The 19,500-nt window shown below is 49.5% G+C and overlaps 2 protein-coding genes across 2 annotated transcripts in view; one reads left to right on the plus strand and one right to left on the minus strand.

Annotated features, from left to right (window-relative positions):
* Positions 1–1,091: 1,091 nt before the first annotated feature.
* PHLDA2 (pleckstrin homology like domain family A member 2) lies at positions 1,092–2,593 on the plus strand. The gene is made up of 2 exons (XM_051621321.1): positions 1,092–1,615; positions 2,160–2,593. Exon 1 carries the CDS (start codon positions 1,182–1,184, stop codon positions 1,578–1,580), a length of 399 nt encoding a protein of 132 aa, XP_051477281.1. The 5' UTR covers positions 1,092–1,181; the 3' UTR covers positions 1,581–1,615; positions 2,160–2,593.
* A 1,465-nt stretch (positions 2,594–4,058) lies between these two features.
* Positions 4,059–19,500, minus strand: part of SLC22A18 (solute carrier family 22 member 18) — a 67,084-nt gene continuing 51,642 nt past the window's right edge. Inside the window, exons 8-10 of the mRNA XM_051622105.1 lie at positions 13,483–13,584; positions 9,634–9,754; positions 4,059–4,309 (exon numbers count right to left, since the gene is read on the minus strand). Of these exons, the coding sequence (XP_051478065.1) occupies positions 4,122–4,309; positions 9,634–9,754; positions 13,483–13,584 (411 nt within the window). The 3' untranslated portion in view covers positions 4,059–4,121. The remainder of the gene's footprint in view (positions 4,310–9,633; positions 9,755–13,482; positions 13,585–19,500) is intronic.

The raw sequence follows: 19,500 nt of genomic DNA on the forward strand, positions 1-19,500 counted from the left end.
TACTGCTTTGGGAACACTGTGAATAAGTTCATTAAGCACAGCCTTGTCCTCAGCTGCAGCATCAAGGCAACGGCCAGGAAGCTGGATAAGCCTTGTGTCAACGATCATAAAAAGGGTGACAAGCTGAATGGTGTACAAGAGGAAGGGACTGCAGGCTTGCACGTGCTTCTGAAATACCATTTTCAACTGCCACAGACTTTACTGATTTCCCAGTGGCGTTGGGCACTGACCAGAGTATAATGAACTGTGGTGCCTTCCCTGGAAGGAGGGAGTGGGCTGGGAGGAAGAAAATGTTATAAATCTGGTGATTGCAGGGGACAACAAAAATAGGGAGCAGTGTTAATGCAAAACTGGAGAGGTGGGGTGCTCAGAGGAAAGGATGCATGAAGGGCTGATGGTGATGGTGCAGAGTTGGCTGGATGTGGGGCCTCAAATGAAGCTTGTAGGCTTGGCCATGTCCTGTCTGAGACTCTTTGGGCACCCAGTGGCTAGGGCCCAAACTAGATGCCCATGGGGTACCCACAGGAGATGGCAGTGGCCTGCCACAGGCAGGGCTCAAGCCCCACTGCACCAGGTGGAAATGGTGCCACAGCAGACCCAGTGTGGCATAAACGCCTGGGCCCAGGACCAGGGACCTGGTTTTGGGCCCATTATATATCCCAAAGTGAACAGGAGATGCAGCAGGGTGTGCTCAGAGGGGAAAGATGGGGGTGCATCAGGCCACCCTCCCTGTGGGGACTATCCCTGCTGGCAAAGGAAACGCGGGGGTCGAGGGGGAAATGGGGGTCCTCTCACAGGATGGCTGCTGTCCCCCGCCCACGACGACAGCTCAGAAGGGGGCTCTCGGGTAGGCACCCAGCTCCCCACACCCACCGCGCCCGTCGAGGCGGGGCAGCAGCCAGCACCCTCCCTTTGCTCCCGGGGCTCCCCTCTCCGAGCCCCGCGCCCCGCAGCCCAGCGCCGTCGGGCGGCAGCGAGCAGGGAGCGCGGCTGGGGGTGGGGGCGGGCGGGAGGCGGGGCGGAGAGGGGGCGGCGGGCCGGGCTCCCCGGGGGAGGCACCGGAAGGCGCCCGGCGCTGATTCATTGCAATAAATTGTTCCCGACGCGGCTGGGCTCGGTCATCGCCGCCCAAGCCGGAGCCGGAGCAGGAGCTGCAGCGGAGCCGCCGCCGAGGAGGGAGGATGAAGATGCAAGCCGAGGTGATCCGCGAGGGCGAGTTGGAGAAGCGGAGCGACAGCCTTTTCCAGCTGTGGAAGAAGAAGCTGGTGGTGCTGACCAAGGACAGCCTCAGTCTTTTCCCCGACGGGCACAAGCGGGCCAAGGGCAAGGAGCTGGGCTTCGGCTCCATCCTCAAGGTGGACTGCGTGGAGCGGACGGGCAAGTACATCTACTTCACCATCGTCACCAAGGACCGCAAGGAGATTGACTTTCGGTGCCCGGACCAGAGCTGCTGGAACGCTTCCATCACCATGGCCCTCATCGACTTCCAGAACAAGCGGGCCATCCAGGACTTCAAGAGTCGCCAGGAGATGGAGCAGGCGGCGGGCGCCCAGGAGCGGCGGCTGGCCCGGGCGCCCTGAGCCGCCGCCGCCCGCCCCGGCCGGCCCGGCCCCAGGTGAGCCCCGACACAGCCCCCGGCGCGCCTGCCTGCGCTTGTCATTGGATTTAAAAATTGCTATTAATTCTCCCCTCGCCTCACCCCTCCACCTGCTTTGGGAAATCAGACCGGGACGGGCAGCGTGGCTCCTCTCGCACTGCTCACCCCCTGCTTTTTCCCGGAGGGACCCCCGGCCCCTACCCCCTCCCCGGCTCGCTGCCGGCCTCCGGGGGTGCCCGGCCGCGCCCCGAAACCGGGGCACGCTGCCCGGCCGCTTCAGTGCAAAAGTTTCGGGACTTGCTCCCACTTCCCAAATGCGGCCCTGGGAATTTCTGATGGGAGCAGGACTTAGGCGGGGCTCTGAGAATTGCAGCTATCGGGTGAGGAGATAAGAAATGGCACTTGGCAGTGGTTTCCTTGTAGAATTTGTTAAAAATATGATAGCCGTGAAAATAAATACTGAACACTTAGTCTCTCTTGAAAGCTCCCCCCCCCCTTTTTTTTTTTTCTTTTCTGCCCTGCCATCCTGTTTAACTAACCTGCTTCCTCTTGCTTCCTTTAGAGCATACCACTGGATGATAAACCAGATCAAGTGTCTTGGACTGAAATGGGACAGGGTACCAATGAAGGAAAGCGAAGAAGAGAGCTGGAAGCAGCTTGGTTTTCTCCAAGCCCATTGAGGCTGCTGGGCAAAGAGCCCTGAGCTTTGCCTGAGATGCATTTAAAGAAAAACCAAAGACTTTCATAAAGGACTTCTAGCAAAGTGTCCACGTGTTTTGAGTGGGACAGCTTTGCGAACGACTATCTTCTATTTATGAGACTCAAGGAAGATTCAACACTGACTGGTGGTGTTAAACAATTTAAATTATTTGTAGTATCTATATTTGTATTTATTTTGATGAATGTCTTTCAGCAGTTACTGGTCTTAATATTGCTTTTGCATTAATATGTCCATTCCAAATAAATTACTTGAAATGTTCACTTTTTATTACTATACTCTAGGCTGCAGTAACTTTTGTTGGCAAGTCTGTGGAGCGGGCAGTGGTGTAGTAGCTTATACAGAGTGGGTGAGCTCTGCTTTTGGTGCCCTCGACAAGGCTGTGGGAGGTAGAGAAAGCCCAGATAACCCACTTGTGTTTGACCTTGTCTGCTGACCAGGGAGGGAAAGTGTGCTGAGGTCTAATTCTGGTTAGCGGTGGAAATAGAAGCGCCTGCCACAACTTGAGTAAGTGCTGCTTTTGAAGTGCTTTCCCATATAATCAAGTAATGGTGGGTGCAGAAGACACAAGAGCTCCCTGTGACAGTACAGTGCTGCTGTCTGCTAATGCCTGCATCCTCCCTTGGTCCCGATAGCCTAGTGCTGTGCTAAGGCAGAAAACTGGATTCTTGATTTTTGGAGTAACACGGAGCCGATGCTCATGGGATTGCTCAGCTTTGCAAAAAAGCAAGCTGAACTCTTCACTCTCTTCTTTCCTCCACCTCTGCAGTCTCTATATTGAGTTAAATTTCTACAGAATAACTGGGAAGTACAGAGACCATCCTTTTTCTGATAGCACCTGGACCAAGAAGCTTGGAGACAAAAGCAGCTAATTTTTTTGTGATAAAACTACTAAAGTTTTATCTTGTGAGGCTCAATTATTGCTAACTAACCTGGGCTTTCTCCAGAGCGATGCTGCAGTGTATGAGTTGGCAGTCAGGACTACAAGCTTAGGAGGCAAAGTGCTCACTATTAACGCTCCAAATTTGGTGATTTCAATCAGGTAATTCCCCCTTCCAATATCAGTGAAATTCTCACAGGAGACTTTGTACTAGAGGAAGTTGCAAAGCATGTAATTACAAGCAGCCTGTAGTAAGAGCAGGAGAGAGTAGAGGGGAAAGCCCTGGCAGGAGGGTTGTCCCCGTTTCTGGAAGCAGCAGGGAGACTGTGGCACTGCAGTGTGCTACTCGGGGGATTTGCACCCTCCTTGTGGGCTGCTGGCAGCTGTGCTGCTGCCCACTGGGCTTGTGCAGAGACAAGGCTGCACATGACTGAGCTGTGGATGTACCAAATGTTTGGTCCCAGCATCCAAATGCCTTGAGCACAGGAATGCCAGTGGTGCGTTTAATGCAGCAAAATGACGCTCAAAAGCAGATGGGGTTTGCCCCTATTTGCCCTGGTACCATTGCAGGGGGGTGACATTAAAGGCCAGAGAAAACTCACTGGCTCCTAATCTCCTTAGTTTCAGTGAATCTGACCAGGAATGCTGACTGACAACAGCTGAGGATCTGGAGCTAGTGCCTGTAATGACAACCACTGCTGTGGAGGGGAACACAATAGCTCCCAGGGTCCTGCAGTTGCCAGCTGCTCCAGCACAGTTCCAAGGCCTTTGCAAACTGATCTGTCCCTTACTCTAGATGCAAATGTTGATGAAAGGCAAGGTATTGTTAAAATGGTTTTACTCCAGGTTTATAGAATAAAAAATAAAACTCCAGAACACCTTTATTTCTATGGAAACCGTAAGGGGGTTGCTTCCTGGCAATTGAATTACTGGCTTCTCAGCTCTTTCAAGGGGATTTTACTCTTTAAGAGGTAAACAAACAAACCTATGTTGACAATTAACTGTAAATAGCCAAAGGAAGAGACTCCGAATTGTTTGTATAAAACACCGCCGATGGTTGGGCCCACTGTCCGGGTCAAGGGCTGCACCGAGGCACAGATCCCAAGCATGGTACCTAGGAGAGATGGCAGAGACACACAGACAGACGTCAGGGGGAGGGCAAGTCTTGGGATGGAAAAGCAGAGAGGAGTGTGTGGGATCCCCTTCGTTCCCGATAGTGTTTCCCTGCGGGAATAGCAAATAACATTGAATAATCTCTTGCATTAATTTATAGAGGTCCAATTAGGAATTGTTAAGGCCAAGGACTCCCAAAGGCATGAGGAGCAGTTTCTACCACGAGCCAGCTCAGCTTTTTACTGAGCAGTCTGGATGACGACCGCTGCTGAAAACGCAAACCAGTGCTCACTGCTGCCTTCACCAGGGCCCAAGGATGTCTTTGGACCCAGAAGATGCTTCTGAACATTACATGCAGCAGAACTGGTGACTACTGCATGGGTTAAGGGATGGTGAGGTAATTTCTAGTGTCATATTTGAGACTTCCAAGCAAATCACACAGACTCTTCCACTATCATAATTACTCAAGAGGACCCTGTCCCATCCAAGTTGCTATTGCCATTTATTCTCTAGTGTAGGACAGAGGAACAGCTCTCCAGGGCTTATCAGGAGTGAGAAACTTAGGTCTAACTAGATCTTTAAGAATAAATAAATAAAACCACAGATAAAGGTTGAACCCCCTTGAGATACATCACCACCCCCTTGCAAAAAAGAATGGGTATTTCAATTTGGATGGAAATGTGAGCCCTTCACCCGGCTGGGCTGGTTCCCCCTCCAGCAGCTCTCCCATTTGCATTGTTAACAGGAACCCAGCAGATGGGAAAGCACCTCCAGTTTGGCAACGGTAGGATTTTTCCATGTGCAGACAGATGGCCAGGACTTCCCACAGGACGCAGAGATGGCCCTCATGCACCCAGCATACTCTTTGCCCTGCAGTCTCCGTGCATCATGGCTATCACTCAAGGGGAGCAGAAAATACCTGGCAGACCAGAAAACCATTAGCCCCTAACAACTGGGAAAAAGGGCAGGCTGGCAGCATATGCGGCCCGCTCTGAAATGATGTTTGCAATTATTTTTTCTTTTAATATCAGTGCCATTATTTGGGCTGTTGGCATGAATTTCCCACCAAGAGATGCTGAGGCACTGTAGATGCAGAAGGCCAGCAGTGTCTGGGAAGGAGGAGGACACCATCCCATGTGTAAGAACATGTGGAGCCAAGTGCGATATTTAACATGGGCAGCCATGGGGAAATGATCCTTTGCTCTGAGGGAGAAGAGCCAGCCAGGGTCCACGTGAGGCTGGCCAGAGCCTGCTGGGTTTTTATCAGCATGCTTAAAATACTTGTGCAATGAGCCCCAGCCGAGGGCGTAGCCATGCAGAGAGGGAAATCTCCCAGGAAGTGCTGCTGAGTGCTCCTCCCGCGCATGGGAACACAAAGGCGATGGGTGGGACCTCGCTTTGACGCTTTGCCAATGGGAACCATCCCACAACCACCAAACTTTCTGGGCAGGTTTTGCAATTATTTTTTCCCTTCAAGGTATTTGAATTAGACTAATTACTATGTACAATTGCTAAACTGGCTGCTCTTATGATTGAGGAGGTTCTTTTCCTTTCCTTTCCTTTCCTTTCCTTTCCTTTCCTTTCCTTTCCTTTCCTTTCCTTTCCTTTCCTTTCCTTTCCTTTCCTTTCCTTTCCTTTCCTTTCCTTTCCTTTCCTTTCCTTTCCTTTCCTTTCCTTTCCTTTCCTTTCCTTTCCTTTCCTTTCCTTTCCTTTCCTTTCCTTTCCTTTCCTTTCCTTTCCTTTCCTTTCCTTTCCTTTCCTTTCCTTTCCTTTCCTTTCCTTTCCTTTCCTTTCCTTTTTTTTTTTTTTTTCCTGGAGCAGAAATCCATCCTCTTAAAAGGCCAAGGTCTCCCTCTGCACTTCTCCAACTTGTTGCTGAGGAAGATAATTTCTATTAATGGGCTTAAATTAGACCTCTTGTGTCAGACACCCTTGAACTTTGGGACACTGTAAATCTTGGCTCTGCAGCATAGCATTAGCTCTGTTTCAAACCTCTGCATGTGGTGGATCTCATATAAGGCAAGACCTTGAACTGGGACAAGTCACCATATCAGCAGAAAAATTCCAGCATCACTTTGTGCAGCTCTGCCAATGCACATGTCCACCTTTTCCATCAAGGCTGTCTCACTTTCTGAACCTTCCCTGCCCTTCTTACCTCCCTCCCTAGCATTTTTTCCCCTTCTTCCCATATGTGGCATGATCCATCCTGACTGTGCGCCCATCCTCCCCTCCTGCCCCAGCCCTGCTCTCCTCCCACATGTTTCTGGGTTGGGTGCTGACAGCTTCCCAAGCCGGGTGGCTCCATCCCTCCTCCAACCCTCCACTGTGCCAGGGCACCCCGGCTCACCCTCCTTTCCAGCTCACATCCTGTTGCTGCACTCAGATGATGGTGCTGGCCCAGATCAGCCTTGTGCCCACGGGGCAATCACAGGGCCTAATTTAACAATTAGATCATCGCTGCCAGCGGACGCTTTCAAACCAGCGAAGCCCGAGCAAAGCTCGGGATTTCAGTGTGCCCAGCCCTGCCTGGCTGCAAGATCTCCTCCCAGGGTTCATGTCTGATGTGCAAATAAAATCACAGAATGTGGGCCCGTTACGCAGGAAGGCTCTGCTGGGCTTCCTCCCTCTCTCCTTCCCTCCCCCAAGGGTGGTAAAGCCCTGTATAGAAACAGGACCTCCATTCTCAGGGTGAGACTAGGGTTGACAAGGAGTGCTTGTGCAGATGCAAGTCCCTCTCAGCTCAGGACCAGCTCATGCACCCAGCTGACCAGCACATGCATGTGGGGCAGACTTTTCCCTTCCTGCCTTTGAAGATGAGAAAAAAAAAAATCAATGGAAACCGAATGAAATAATTTCCACTCTGTTCCCTTCAGTGCACAGACCCAGCCATAAGCAAAGAGCAAGTGGGAAACTCATTAGCCTCGGCAAGAAATGACCTTGGATTGGTCCTGAAAGCAGGATGATGGGAGAAAGGGATGCTGCTATCCTACATCCCACTGTTTCCTTTCTAAGACACCTATTTAAAAGGCAAGGACAAGTGACTCAGTGTCTAGCAAGGGCGGACAGGTTATCCTCCTGCAACGCCCCATCTGTTCCAGCTCCACAATGAGATGGACACCTGAGCTCAGCCCAACCTCCAGTTCCTCAGAAAGCCTCTCCCAGGCCCAAAGAAAAACCTCCATGGCTCTGCCATCCCCAGCCTGGCAAAAGCAACAGGGAAAGACAGCAGCAAGGCTCTAAAGTGCTGTTTCCAAATGTAAATTCCCAATGTATGAATTCCTTGCATTAACTGAAAGTTGATGCAAGCCAGCGCTCTGGTTTTTGTGGTGACAACAGTGAGGCTTTTTCATAAAGCCAGATTTCCATGCTTTTAGACAAGTGGGGATTTCTAACACACCACCAAAATGCTCTCTTTGCAGCGCTGGTCTTGGGTGCGCATAGGAAGGCTCAGGCCTTTAGCTGCTGTACGGGTGGAGCAGCCGTCGGGGGTGCCACCCACGGCCACAGACAGATGGCAAGCATTTTAATAGCTGCATTTCTCTGCGAGACACCCACGCCGCCACTGCCGCAGCTGCTGCGGGGAGGCAGCTCGCTGGGACGCAGCTCTGCTGTGTCAGGCATTCTTGCCTTCACCCCGGCCCCTCTCCGGGTGCGTCCAAAACAAGCACAAAACCATCACTCCGAAACACTGCAAGGAGGAAGCAGGGTTTGAAAGGCAAGGGCCAGGGAGGAGCAGTGGAGACCAGGTTTTCCCCCCTGTGCCATGATCCTCCATGCCAGCAGCATCTCTCCTCCGCATGCCCAGTTTCAAGCCAGCTGTAGCCCTGCAGTTTGTAGTAGCACTTGGCATGGCATTAGCCCAGGATGGACAGGCAGGAGAAAGCCCCAGGTAGTCCATGGCTCTCCCTATGTCCCATGACCCCTCCTGACCACCTGTGCTGGCCTGCTGGGTGCCTGTCCTACCCTGCCATGTGGAGAGCAAACGTCCTGCTGAGGCACAGGCTGACCCAACAATATACGCAAGCGGGGAGCAGGGTGAGGCAACTAAACCCATTTTCTCTCAGACTGAAGCTTGCCTCTAGGTTTTAAGTGCCAAGCAATGCTCTGGTTTTCCTCACAAAGCCCCTTTGAGAAGAGCCTGGATAAATTCCAGCTCGGCTGTATGTCCCAGAGCCGCTTGGTGCCCTTCCCCCCGGCTCTCTCCTTGTATGAATATTGCTCCAACTCATGAAACAGCAGGTTTTCTTCCCATCCAAGTGAAGGGACTGGGATCATCTCCAGTCCTCACCTCCTTGCAAACTAAGTGCTATGCCCAGGTAGAAGTATACCTTGGAAATCACGGGCTCCCAGAATTTGTAGGAGATACGGTGTCAGGTCTACAAATAAACTACTGAAGTGACATTTAGAAAAGCTCTTCATCCAGGAACATCTCAATAAGGCTTTGTAAACTTCACTAATGGGCTCTGCAAACTATAATTCCCACTCTTGGTAAACTCTGTGCAGTGGTATCAGCTGCTAGGAAAAATGAAAGGTACAGGCTGCAACTTAGAAAGGCTCAGCTGGAGCAGAGAAACTCTTGGGTACCTGGCGAATGTGGCTTGGGGACCAAACCCTGACAGAGCTTAAGCAAAATACACCAAACCAGGTTAACCCAGCTCCATCCTGGGACAAACTCAGCAAGGCTCCCATGACAATAACATAGGCATATTTCCTTTGTTGACAGAAGGAAAAAAAACAACAATCAGGTATCAAGATTTGTGTGTCTGCTGCTGCATTTCAGCCCCCTTGCACAGAGAAATACAGGAGCTCTTCAACTGAAACACAGCCAAATGCAGGGGGGCGATTACTTCATTGGGCAAAACATTTTTCCAAAGAGTGATCCAGATTACCCTCCTGAGATGCTCTAAGTTAAAAGGTGTGAATGACAGCCCCTTCAGCCACCCTCACAGTGGAAAAGCTTTTTTTTTTTTTTTTTTTGCTTTTTTTTTTTTCTTGAACATATTTTGGGTACACGTGAGTTTGGGAGAGGCTTCTCTTACTGCATCCTGCACTGTGAGTGTCAGCAGGAAGCACAGGACTGGGTGCACTGGGTTGCAGGATGCTTGCTCAATGTTGCTTAAGCTCATTCTGTATTAGCCCCACGGGTCCCTGTTCATCCATCCTGCTGACACCCACTGCATGCAACTGCCAGGACAGATTTGATGGGGAATTGGGCAGTCACCATGAATGTGCCCCTGCTCTTGACAGCAGTGCCATGAACTGGGAAACACCTGATGGAGTCAAAACCAAGGAAAAGCCAATCAGATCTTTATTGATGAGTCTTACCTGTGTCAGATGAGGGGACAGCCTTGGTGAGGATGCTGTCAGTGATGGTGGCCAGCACGCTGAAGGCAAACACCAGTGGCAGGGCAACAATGCAGTAGTGCCACACAGTCCTCATCAGGGCCTACGGGACAGGAAAAATGGACCATGGATCATTTGAGAGCACAAGTGGTGACTAAGTGGCAAGGAACAACCTAGAAAAACATCACAAGCCAAACCCATGGCTTAGGTAAATTATGGGATCACAATTGATACATGATGATGTGGCTTTGGCCATTGCAGGGTCTTTCATAGCCCACAATTTTTCTGCAGCAAATTATTCCAAGTATGCTGTGCAAGCAGCAAATGATACCCCACAGTCTGGCAGCACGTTTCTCCAGCGCTGCTGCGGGTATTTTTAGTGTCTGGGAATTAGTGACATCCCCGCACCCTTCCCCCCGTCTTCTGTCTCTTGTCCAACTCCTGAGGAAATGTTGAACAGCAGATGCATGTGGTGTACTTCAGGAAGCCTCCATTACTTATACAAAACAGCCTAGAGAAGGCATTTCAGTTCATTATCATAAATAATTAAAACTAAACTGAGCTTGTCAGAATAAATGAGCACGGCGCATTATGTAACACTGTACCTTTGGGATTTCTAATCCTGTTCTGCTGCTTCCTTGCTAATAAATTCACCAAATTTAGTAATGTGGAATAGGTCTTCTGGCCATAAGTGCACATTAGCGAGCATAATTAGGGAGAGTAATGATTTTGTTATTGCACATATTCTTGGTGGAGACATCCCTGCAGCTGTTTAATACTGAAACAAAAGCGGTGAAGCTCCCTAAGCCGTGGGGCTGGAGCGGCTCTCGGCTCATTCACAAGCCCTGCTGGTCAAATGAACGGATTTCTCTGGGGCATGGAAAGGAAATTCCCCCTTTCTTGCAAGACTCCTGCCCTCACCCACATCTCAAGGTGTGCTATTGTGGCTAGAAAACATCTCTGTCACTGGTTTAGCCAGAAGTTTTTTTTCTCTGGAGTTCTGTCTCCCAAGATCTGGTCCCTGCCTCTTGGCTACAGAAGATGGAGAAGCCCAGAGACATTGCTCACTAATGACTTGGAAATCCTGAGGTTTACTCCTAGTTTCCCTCTAGACTCACAAATGGCCAGGTTTTTCTCCTCTGAGGGGCTCTTTGCCTACATTTTGGTTAAGATCTAGGTACTTATGATTAAGGAACCAGAGAACAAAGACAGAGGAACAGGTCTTTGGCACATAAACATTCAGACAGAGGGAGAATAACTCCTTGCTAGGGCAAATGTCATTGCAGGACAAGATTGCAGAGCTCATAGGAAAAATCAGGTTTAACCCTCTCCTGCCTCATACAAATTTCCTAATGGGCTGAAGGAAGTAGGCAGAAAAGAGCTGAGCCATCCCTGTGCCTCTTGTAAAACCAGTGGAAATGGCTTCTTGCTCCCCTGGGACTTGAAAAGAACCAAGCCAGACAGAGCCCAGTTTCTGGTACTCCTCAGCTGCTGGGTAGGTTGCAGTCTTCTTGACCTGAGCAGATCTGAAAGCTGTTCTCAGGCTAGAGATGCAGAACCAGGAGTTTCAGCAGACAGGCTCGAAAAGCAAGCGCCTGGGAAAGGCAGGCAGTGAGGCAGGACGAGGCACAGCTGTGCCTTCAGACAAAGGGAAAAACTTCCCCATTGCAACCGCCAAGCCCTCCTACACTCTGCCCACTCACTTCCAGCTTGCATCTGCAGATCAGACACCAGCTCTCCCCTCCTCTCCCTTTTCCAGGTGTTAATGCTCAGCTCCCAGCATACCCCTTCCCTTATCCAGCTGCCGATTGCTGGGAACATCCTGCAACCTCTTCCCAATTGAACTGCTCTCTGTCTGTCTGCTGTTGCCGGTGCCTGCCTTCCAAAAACACTTCAGCCCACCTCTCAGCAATATAAAGATGGGTTTCAGAGTGTCTTTTACTAGCAGCTATCTTTTCTGCTCATTTGAATCCTTTGGGAAGGGGATCTGCTTCGTTTGCAGGCCAGATGCAGCAAGGGCAGAGTGGGTGGTGGGATGCTCCCCCACTGGCAGCTGTGCAGGATTAAAAACTTCATGCACTAATCTCTGTATTTGGGGCCTGCTGCTGTGACGGACTTATCTCCACCAAGATGGAAGGCCACCCCAGAAACGGATGTTTTCTCAGCAGCCACTCAAACAGAGTGCTTTTTCAACAAGGCGTTCCTGGTGACGATTGCAGCTGCATTTGCCTATGAATAGTTCTCGTGGGAAGTCATTGCTGACCCTTGTCCCCAGGCCTGTGCTGTCAGGATGTCCACAGCCCTCCGGGCTTGGTGTAATTTCCAATTCTAAAATAATTTCCCTTCCTGCCTCCCTTCCCCCTAGCATAGCTGGTGGCACTAGCCACTGCAGGCTGTGCTGCCCTGTTTGTCCCTCTGCTGCTATTGAGGCTTTATCTCCTAGCTCCAGCTCCCTCCAGCCTTCCCTTTCAGTGACACCTCTATGCACAAAAGCCATTTACTCTATGTTGCCCCACTGCTTGATTCCCATGGGGCTGGGCTTTGGCACAGGGAGCCAGTCCCAGTGGCACCCTGCCCTGCGCCTGGTTGTAGGTGCTTCAAATGGTTCAGGTCCACCTTGGTCCCACCCAATTTCTCCCACCCATGACCAAAAAAATAGGTAAGCCCTTCAAAGCCCTTACTGGGCCATGCTCAGGAGCACGAAGCCCTGTGCAGATGTCCCATACTAAGGTGGCACATCAGTGTCAGCCAAAAACATGGGACACCAGCTGGAAGGATCCTTCCTGAGCATCTGACCACCCAGAAGCACCTCCATAAGCCATGAAGTCCCAGAGAGGGGGAGGACCATGCTCCATATGCAGAACTAACCGTTCCTTTATATTCATCTTCTCTTTCTAGTCTCGTTTCGGACAAGTAATTTAGCCTCAGATTGGCAGGTATCTCATCTCATCTCATCTGTGTAACTGGGAACCACGAGTCTCAATTCCCTTCAGGATTTGACCCTGACATCCCTATGGCTGTGGCACAGTTGTGGGAACAGCACCTGTGTTGGCAGGAGCACCACTGCCTCGGCAGCAAGGCTCAAGGCCAAATCCTGCAGGGAACGTCAAAAGGTTGACGCAGCTTGACAGTCCTTTGGGCCCATGTGCTGATGGGGACGGGTGTGCTCCCGTCTTCCATTCCCATTGCTTGGCCAGAGTTACTGGTTCCCTGGGCATGGCTTATCTGAGCAAACATGGTCACTGACAGAGCTGCCTACGTCAGTCCAGTTTTCCAATTACCGTTTGGGATTGGCATCAACTGTCATCCGTGCAGGCACAACCAGCAACAGGTAACATCAGTCATCCCAAAACAAAAGAACAGAATTATTGCCTTGCTACCTCCTTCCGCAAATACTCTCACCTTGGGGAAATGAGGCAAAAATAAAGCCCCAGCAGAAGAGCACACAACCTCTGCTGTCTTCCAGCAGCGTACAACCACAATGACTTCCCCCCCCCCATAATCTTAATTTACTTTCTGGGTAGTTCAGGAAATGCAGTCACTGACAAGACCAAGGGCAGGATTTCTATGCAAATCCAGTGACTCAGGAGGGACTTAACAAGTTTCTGTGTGAGATTTTTTTTTTTTTTTAAATCCCTGTAACTATTACTCACAGGGCTCTTTATCGATATTTGGTGCAGTGCTTACACTGAGCACGGCTCTCTTTGCTCAGAGGCCCAAGAGAGCTGGTTTGCCCCCTCAGAACCACCCAGCAAAGCCAGTGGTAGCATTTCAAGGGCAGAGCTTGCAGCCAGGTCAAGGCACCATGGATGGTTTGACAGCCAGTCTTACCATGCCAAGGCCCACACCAGCAAAGACGAAGACACTGAGCCTGAGCAGGGTCCTCTCCGTGCAGTGGTTGGTGAGTTTTCCAACAACCAGACCCTGCACAACCTGGGAAAGAAGCAGACAAGCATAGTTAAGTCTGATGCACAACAACTTGAACAAGCTCAAAGAAGAATTACTGTAACGTTCAAACAAATGAAAGACAGAAAATGGGTTATTCCCTTGATTTTTTTTTTTTTTTTTTGAGAAAAAGGGACCTCACTGGTGCGGTAAATGGTTGGAAGACATGATCCATCATTTTGAGCATTTTGCATCTTTGGGACAAGATACGTCCTATCAGCTGAAAGTCTGTACTCAGGGTTTGTGCCTGAATTTGCCATTACTGCCTGCTCACCAGTGGGGACTGAAACTTTCTAAAGACCCTTGTAGATACAAATTAATTTTTCTAATTCATGTAATTTTGGTGAAATACAATTACTACTAAGGTCTTCATTCCTGGCAAGTCCTCCAAAAAAACCCCAGTAAATTCATATGTAGAAAAGGAAAATGCCTCTTTTCCTGTACCTTCTCTTGCTATTATTTTAAACTATAAATATACAAATTGGGTGGTTAATCTTTTTTAGTCAGGAAACAAGTATGACAGAGATGCTAATACCCAGCCCTAGCACTATGCAGAGTTGAGGGATGGGGAACTGGTTTTGCAGATTTTAAATAAAAAAGGGGAGAGGTGGGGAGGGAAGGAGGAACCATAAAATTTAAATCCTAGGAAGTATTTGTCTTTTCCAGCACTTTTCAGAGCAAAAATTACCTCTTCCATTTCTCTGTTTGGCATCTCCCATAGTTCAAGTGACACTGGCCCAAGTAGACACAAGAGGGCAGAGGCTGGAAGACACTGCTGTGTAAACAAACCCCAACTGACAGTGTTTCAGGGGAGGGACTGATAAGGATCTACCTCGAGTTTTCGCTGCCTTGAAAGGGTTTGTTTGATCCAAGCAAAAACCCCTCCAACTTGAAAGAAGAGCTCTAGTTCAAAATGCTTTTTTTGGCACGATGGCTTCGTTTCAATGGCAGCCAATGCTAGAGAAAACCTTGGTGCTCTGCTTGGATCTGGAACAATGCTACAGCAAGTTTAACCTTGCTGTGTTACTCCTAAAGATGAAATCCAAGCTCAACTGAAAGGAAATGAGTGTACACTGAATAAGAAAGTTATTAAAAAGAAAAGAAGCATTGATCTATGGCAAGGAGTCCAGAAAAAGCAATTGAGTGATTAAAATAAAAATAAAAAGCAAAAAGTAAATAGCAATAGAGTGACAAAATAAAGTTGACATTATAAAGAATAGCTACATATTTCATAGATTTCCAACAAGCTCCAACTTAATAGAAAACATAAAAATTTTATTTTTCTCTTTGCTTCAGAGCACAAGCAATCTTTGACATAAGGGCACTTCTCACCAAGCAGACATTTTGGTTCCCACTAAATGCTTTTCCTTCCTCCTTTTTGTCCCCAACCTCACCCTCAGGCAGGTCTTGAGAGCTTTGCTCACATGTGAACAGCTGCCATGTGATGGTGGCACGGGCCAGTGTGGCTCTCCTGGGTTGTGTAACCTGTTGAGTGGCCTCAGGGACACTGGTGGACCTGCTGTGGTGTGATGCTTGGGCAATGCATGGGGTGACCTGAGTCATCCTGCCTGAAAGGCCTTCTGTGGACACAGGAGGAGGCTGATATGAGCCTCAGCAGCTCACTACTTGGGGGGTGGGTGGAGGAGCCACTGAGTAATGCTTCATTAAGCTGAGCACCTCTAAAAGGAAGAATTTTCATTAGCCTTTTCTAGCTTTCCAGTCCCTCCTGCTGGCTCTCCCCAGCAGGGGCTGTGCTGAGTCACAGGACAGGGCCTGAGAGCTGTCAGGGCATGGCTTGACTCAGTGATGGCATCACCCGAACCCCGTTTGGGCTCTGCTGAGCCACCAAAGGAAAGGAAACGCTTCTCAATCCGCCCAGACTTGAATGGTATATTTAATCGGGATACACTGTGCAGGTGCAGCCCAGTCCCTGCCCTTCCTTGAGTCATTGGGGTATATCATCAGCAACGTCCCAAACCAGCCCAGTCTGGTTGTCACAGCAGTGGTGCACCCAAAACGGTGCTGGCCCTATGTGCGAACACCTAAGCGTGGGGAGCAAGCACAGCTGCAGCAGAGCCAGACTCTGAGCAGGCAAGACCTGGGGACAGGCAGAACAGAGGCCACCAGGGCTGTCCCCAGAGTGAGTGGGGTAGGGGGACAGTCCTTATGCCAAGGCTGGCATCCTGAATGGGCTTTCCCATTGCTCGGGCTGCAGCAATACAAAGGCAAGGTAAAATGCCAATGCTGAACCAACTAGCTGGGCAACAGGACTTTTTCCAAGGGCAAGTGTTAGCCCAAGTCACCTGCTGTCCCTCTGGGCTGAGTGGCCATCCTTGGGTTATACAGACTGCATCCTCCTCACCGGTTCTCTGGGCTGCTGGACTCCCTCTCCAGTATGGTCATTGCCAGTCCAGCCATGAGCCCTGGGCAGGCAAAGCCCACCATCTTGATTTTGGACACTATAAAACACCAGAAACTTGATTTATGCACTGGATAATGTTTCCAGTTGCTAGAAGCTCAAGCCTCACTTCCAGTCTGAATTTAGACCTGAAAACCCATTACTTCCAGCCTGCAATTTTCCCTGGGCACACAGTGCCCTGGTTTGCATGAGCAGCAGCTGCCTGCACAGGGAAGGAGGAAGCTAAATATGGTTCTTGTGCACTCTCCCATGTAAGGCTTAGGATGTCTGCTGCCATTGCAAAGGGATTGCAGGGGCATCCTGGATGACCTGACTGTCACCACTCCCATGCGTAAGCCCTGGTGGCACTGAAGAGGCAACAACAGGATTTGTCCCCGTTTTTATGCTGTGGCATTCTGGGCTTCTCCCTTGCACACAACCTCCACTTGAGCATGACATCGATGGACCTTTCTCTCCTGCATTTCATTTTGCCTGGATGGTGCTTGCCTTTGTAAGCTCAATTCCTTTGAAGTCAGGGAAGAGCCAGTGTACCTGGCTGAAATGCCTTCTGTCATCAATAAACAAAAGAGAGAGGAAATTGTTTGCAAGTGAAATAACAGGCACTGCCTGTGGCTGTGTACACATGTCAGGAAAAACCAACTAATCTCTTTTTTTTCTTTCCCCCTCTCCTTCTTTAAAGGCAAATGAGTCTCCCAATAAATGCATAAGAACAGCCAAATCTCTCCCTGTCGTTATGCTGGGTTCACCAAACTGGGGGGTTGTTACACTAGTTCAGCTGATCATGTAGAAAAATACTCTCTACCTCTATCACTGTATTTGATTTCTGTAAAGGCAGCAGAAAAAGGCTCAGAGGAGCCAATTGTCCATTTTACTGTTAACCTCATTTAAACATTTCAGAAATCTCTTGCAGGATGGAGCAGATTTTTTCTGTTTGAAGGTTCAAGGTGCTAAATTTTGGAAGACTTTTGAATGTTGAAGAAGGAGCCTTGCTGCACGGAGATGCTGTTGAGCAGGCCTGACAGCCACAGGGAGCTAACTTCATCAGGGAAGGTTAGGGGAGCTATGGAGATACTCAGCTGGCCCACTGCACTCAGTAGACACAAGACTGTTTCTACAGAATCTTCCCCAGCACCAATCAAAAGCCTGGCAGAGCCCAGCAACAAAATAATTTCCCTTTCACCCAACAGCCTAGAAATGAAAAGACGTGAGAAGGTTGGAGAGGCAGGCACAGCAAGCCAGATAAGCTGGTACAGCCTAGCAGAGAAGATGCAGGGCCCCATCCCTAGCACAAATAGCATGATTCAGATCAGAGGCAGCCTCCCACGCGCTGGACCCATATCTCTTGCCTTTGAAATGGTGCCTGGCTGGCAGTTCCCAGGGCAGCACCGTGCCAGCTGGGGTGGGACGTGCGGGTGGGCACTGGTGGGGCAGACCACAGGGGGCAACAAATATCACAGGGCCTTTCTTCCCAGGCTGAAGGTAGCACAAAAGCTTGGGTAGGGGATAAGGGAGCTGTTTCACTGACTCAGAGATGCCACAAAGTGCTTGAGAAGTAGTTCAGGTCTTTCAGAGGAGCAGGAGAGTGGTGAGACTGAAAGGGGAGCTGATGGTGAGGACTGAAGTGCTGAAGGCAGCATTTTGTCGAACAGGGGGAAAAGGACTGTGTGTTTTGCAAACTCCAGGCTAATCACTTTCTTTCCCACTCCAACCTGCCCCCCTGCACAGACTGAAGTCCTTCAAAGCCAGGAAACTGAGAACTTTCTGTTTGTTGTTGCAAGGTCCTTTTCACTGAGTGGGTTTTCCCCCTAGGCATACCTGGCTGTAATTAAATCCCTGGCTCTTTAATCATCTCTTTTGCTGTGCAGGAGAAAAAAAAAAAAAAAGCAAGAGGGACAGACTGGTGATAAGATGATACGCAATGTAAATCTCTCCTCCAGGAATCTCTCTCATCTTTTCAGGATCACTCAGTACCAACTTGTCCCTCCAGAAGCTGCACAGCTAGAGGTGGAGTTTGTATAACAATACAAATTTAAACGCAGAACAGATGTCTTATGTTTTCTTGATCCTCAGGGTAATAAATATCTACCCCTTTGTCCCACCCAGAGTTTTTGTTTGGTGCATTTTGCTTTGGTTTTTTTTTTCAGAAAAAGTTCTTAAAGAAAAACTTACCCCAGACTCTCCCGCACTTTGAAAACTAAGCATCAGATGTAACTTGAGATACCAACCAGGGACTCAAGCTATTTTTCTTACCTAATCCCAGTCCAGATCTCTGCCTGTGGAAGTTCTCCATGCTATTGCACTTGCAACTCCAAAAAATGACAGAGCCTAGTTACCCATTAGGCAAATTAAATTATTTTAAATTATTGTGAAATTAATTATTATCTGAAGGGAGATTGAATGGCATCTCACTCCCAGGCATTCACTCTGAGTGAATTTTCATTCACACAGCTTCTGACATGAGAGGATTCTGGAAGCTCAGCCCTGGAGGACAGAGGGATTGTGTTCCTGAGGGGCTCTTACACCTCTTGCCTGGAGACCCACCACCAATCAGATAAAGATGATTCAGACATAGCTGCCTGGCACAGAGGTACTTCTCCTGCTGTCTGCCTTCCCCTCCTCATTTCCTTATCTCCCACCTGACTGCTCCTCAACTTATGCTGGCACAATCACAGTTAATCAGAGAGCCCCACACTGTTAGGGTGCTTCAAGTATCACTGCAGAGCCCTGAATTGCTTGAATTACCCCAATTGCTATTTTCCCCATCAGTCTGCTCCAGCCTTGTTCATATTGCATGTTCTAAGCAATGACTTTGTTTCCCCATCAGTCAGCTCTTTTCTATGACCCCACCTTCCCACACACCCTACTCTGACCTCATCTGGCTCTGTCCCAACCCAGGACTGAGCCCCTTTCCCACTCTCACTGTGCTTAAGCCTGCCCCACACTTTCCAGTATCCTCTGCTATTAGATGGTGCTCTTTGCCTGGCCACAACCAGTAAATTGACACGAGCTCCTAGGCCAGTGCTTCACCCAGAGAGCTGGGAAGCCCCCATTCCCTCGGACAGTTACTCCCACAGGAATTTTTACCACAATATATCAGCAGACATACTTGCACTGTTCAGGTCTTCGTAAGACAGTCTGAGAGCAGCAGCAAGGCAACCTAGAGCCCTCCATGCAAGGGTACAAGTACCAGCACAGGGATGTACCACCAGTGCTGGGGTGCTGACGATGCTGTGGGCAGCCAACTTGGCCAAGGGAAGCAGGTGCTAAGGAAGCCCATGCCATGAGATGTGGTCCTTGGTGCTATTTTCATGGCATTGCAAGGACAAAACCCACCACCAAGCAGCAGCTGAGCCACTTCACTGCTGGCAAGTGCTATGAACTGCTCCCATGTGGACAGAGCTGATTGTCAGCAAGAGACCCACCAAGGCGGGTTCTCTGGGGAGCAGCCAGGAAAAGGCAATAGGCTCACAGGCTTCAAAACCTAG

Source organism: Apus apus, chromosome 5 (assembly GCF_020740795.1).
Source record: "Apus apus isolate bApuApu2 chromosome 5, bApuApu2.pri.cur, whole genome shotgun sequence".
Classification (NCBI taxonomy): domain Eukaryota; kingdom Metazoa; phylum Chordata; class Aves; order Apodiformes; family Apodidae; genus Apus; species Apus apus.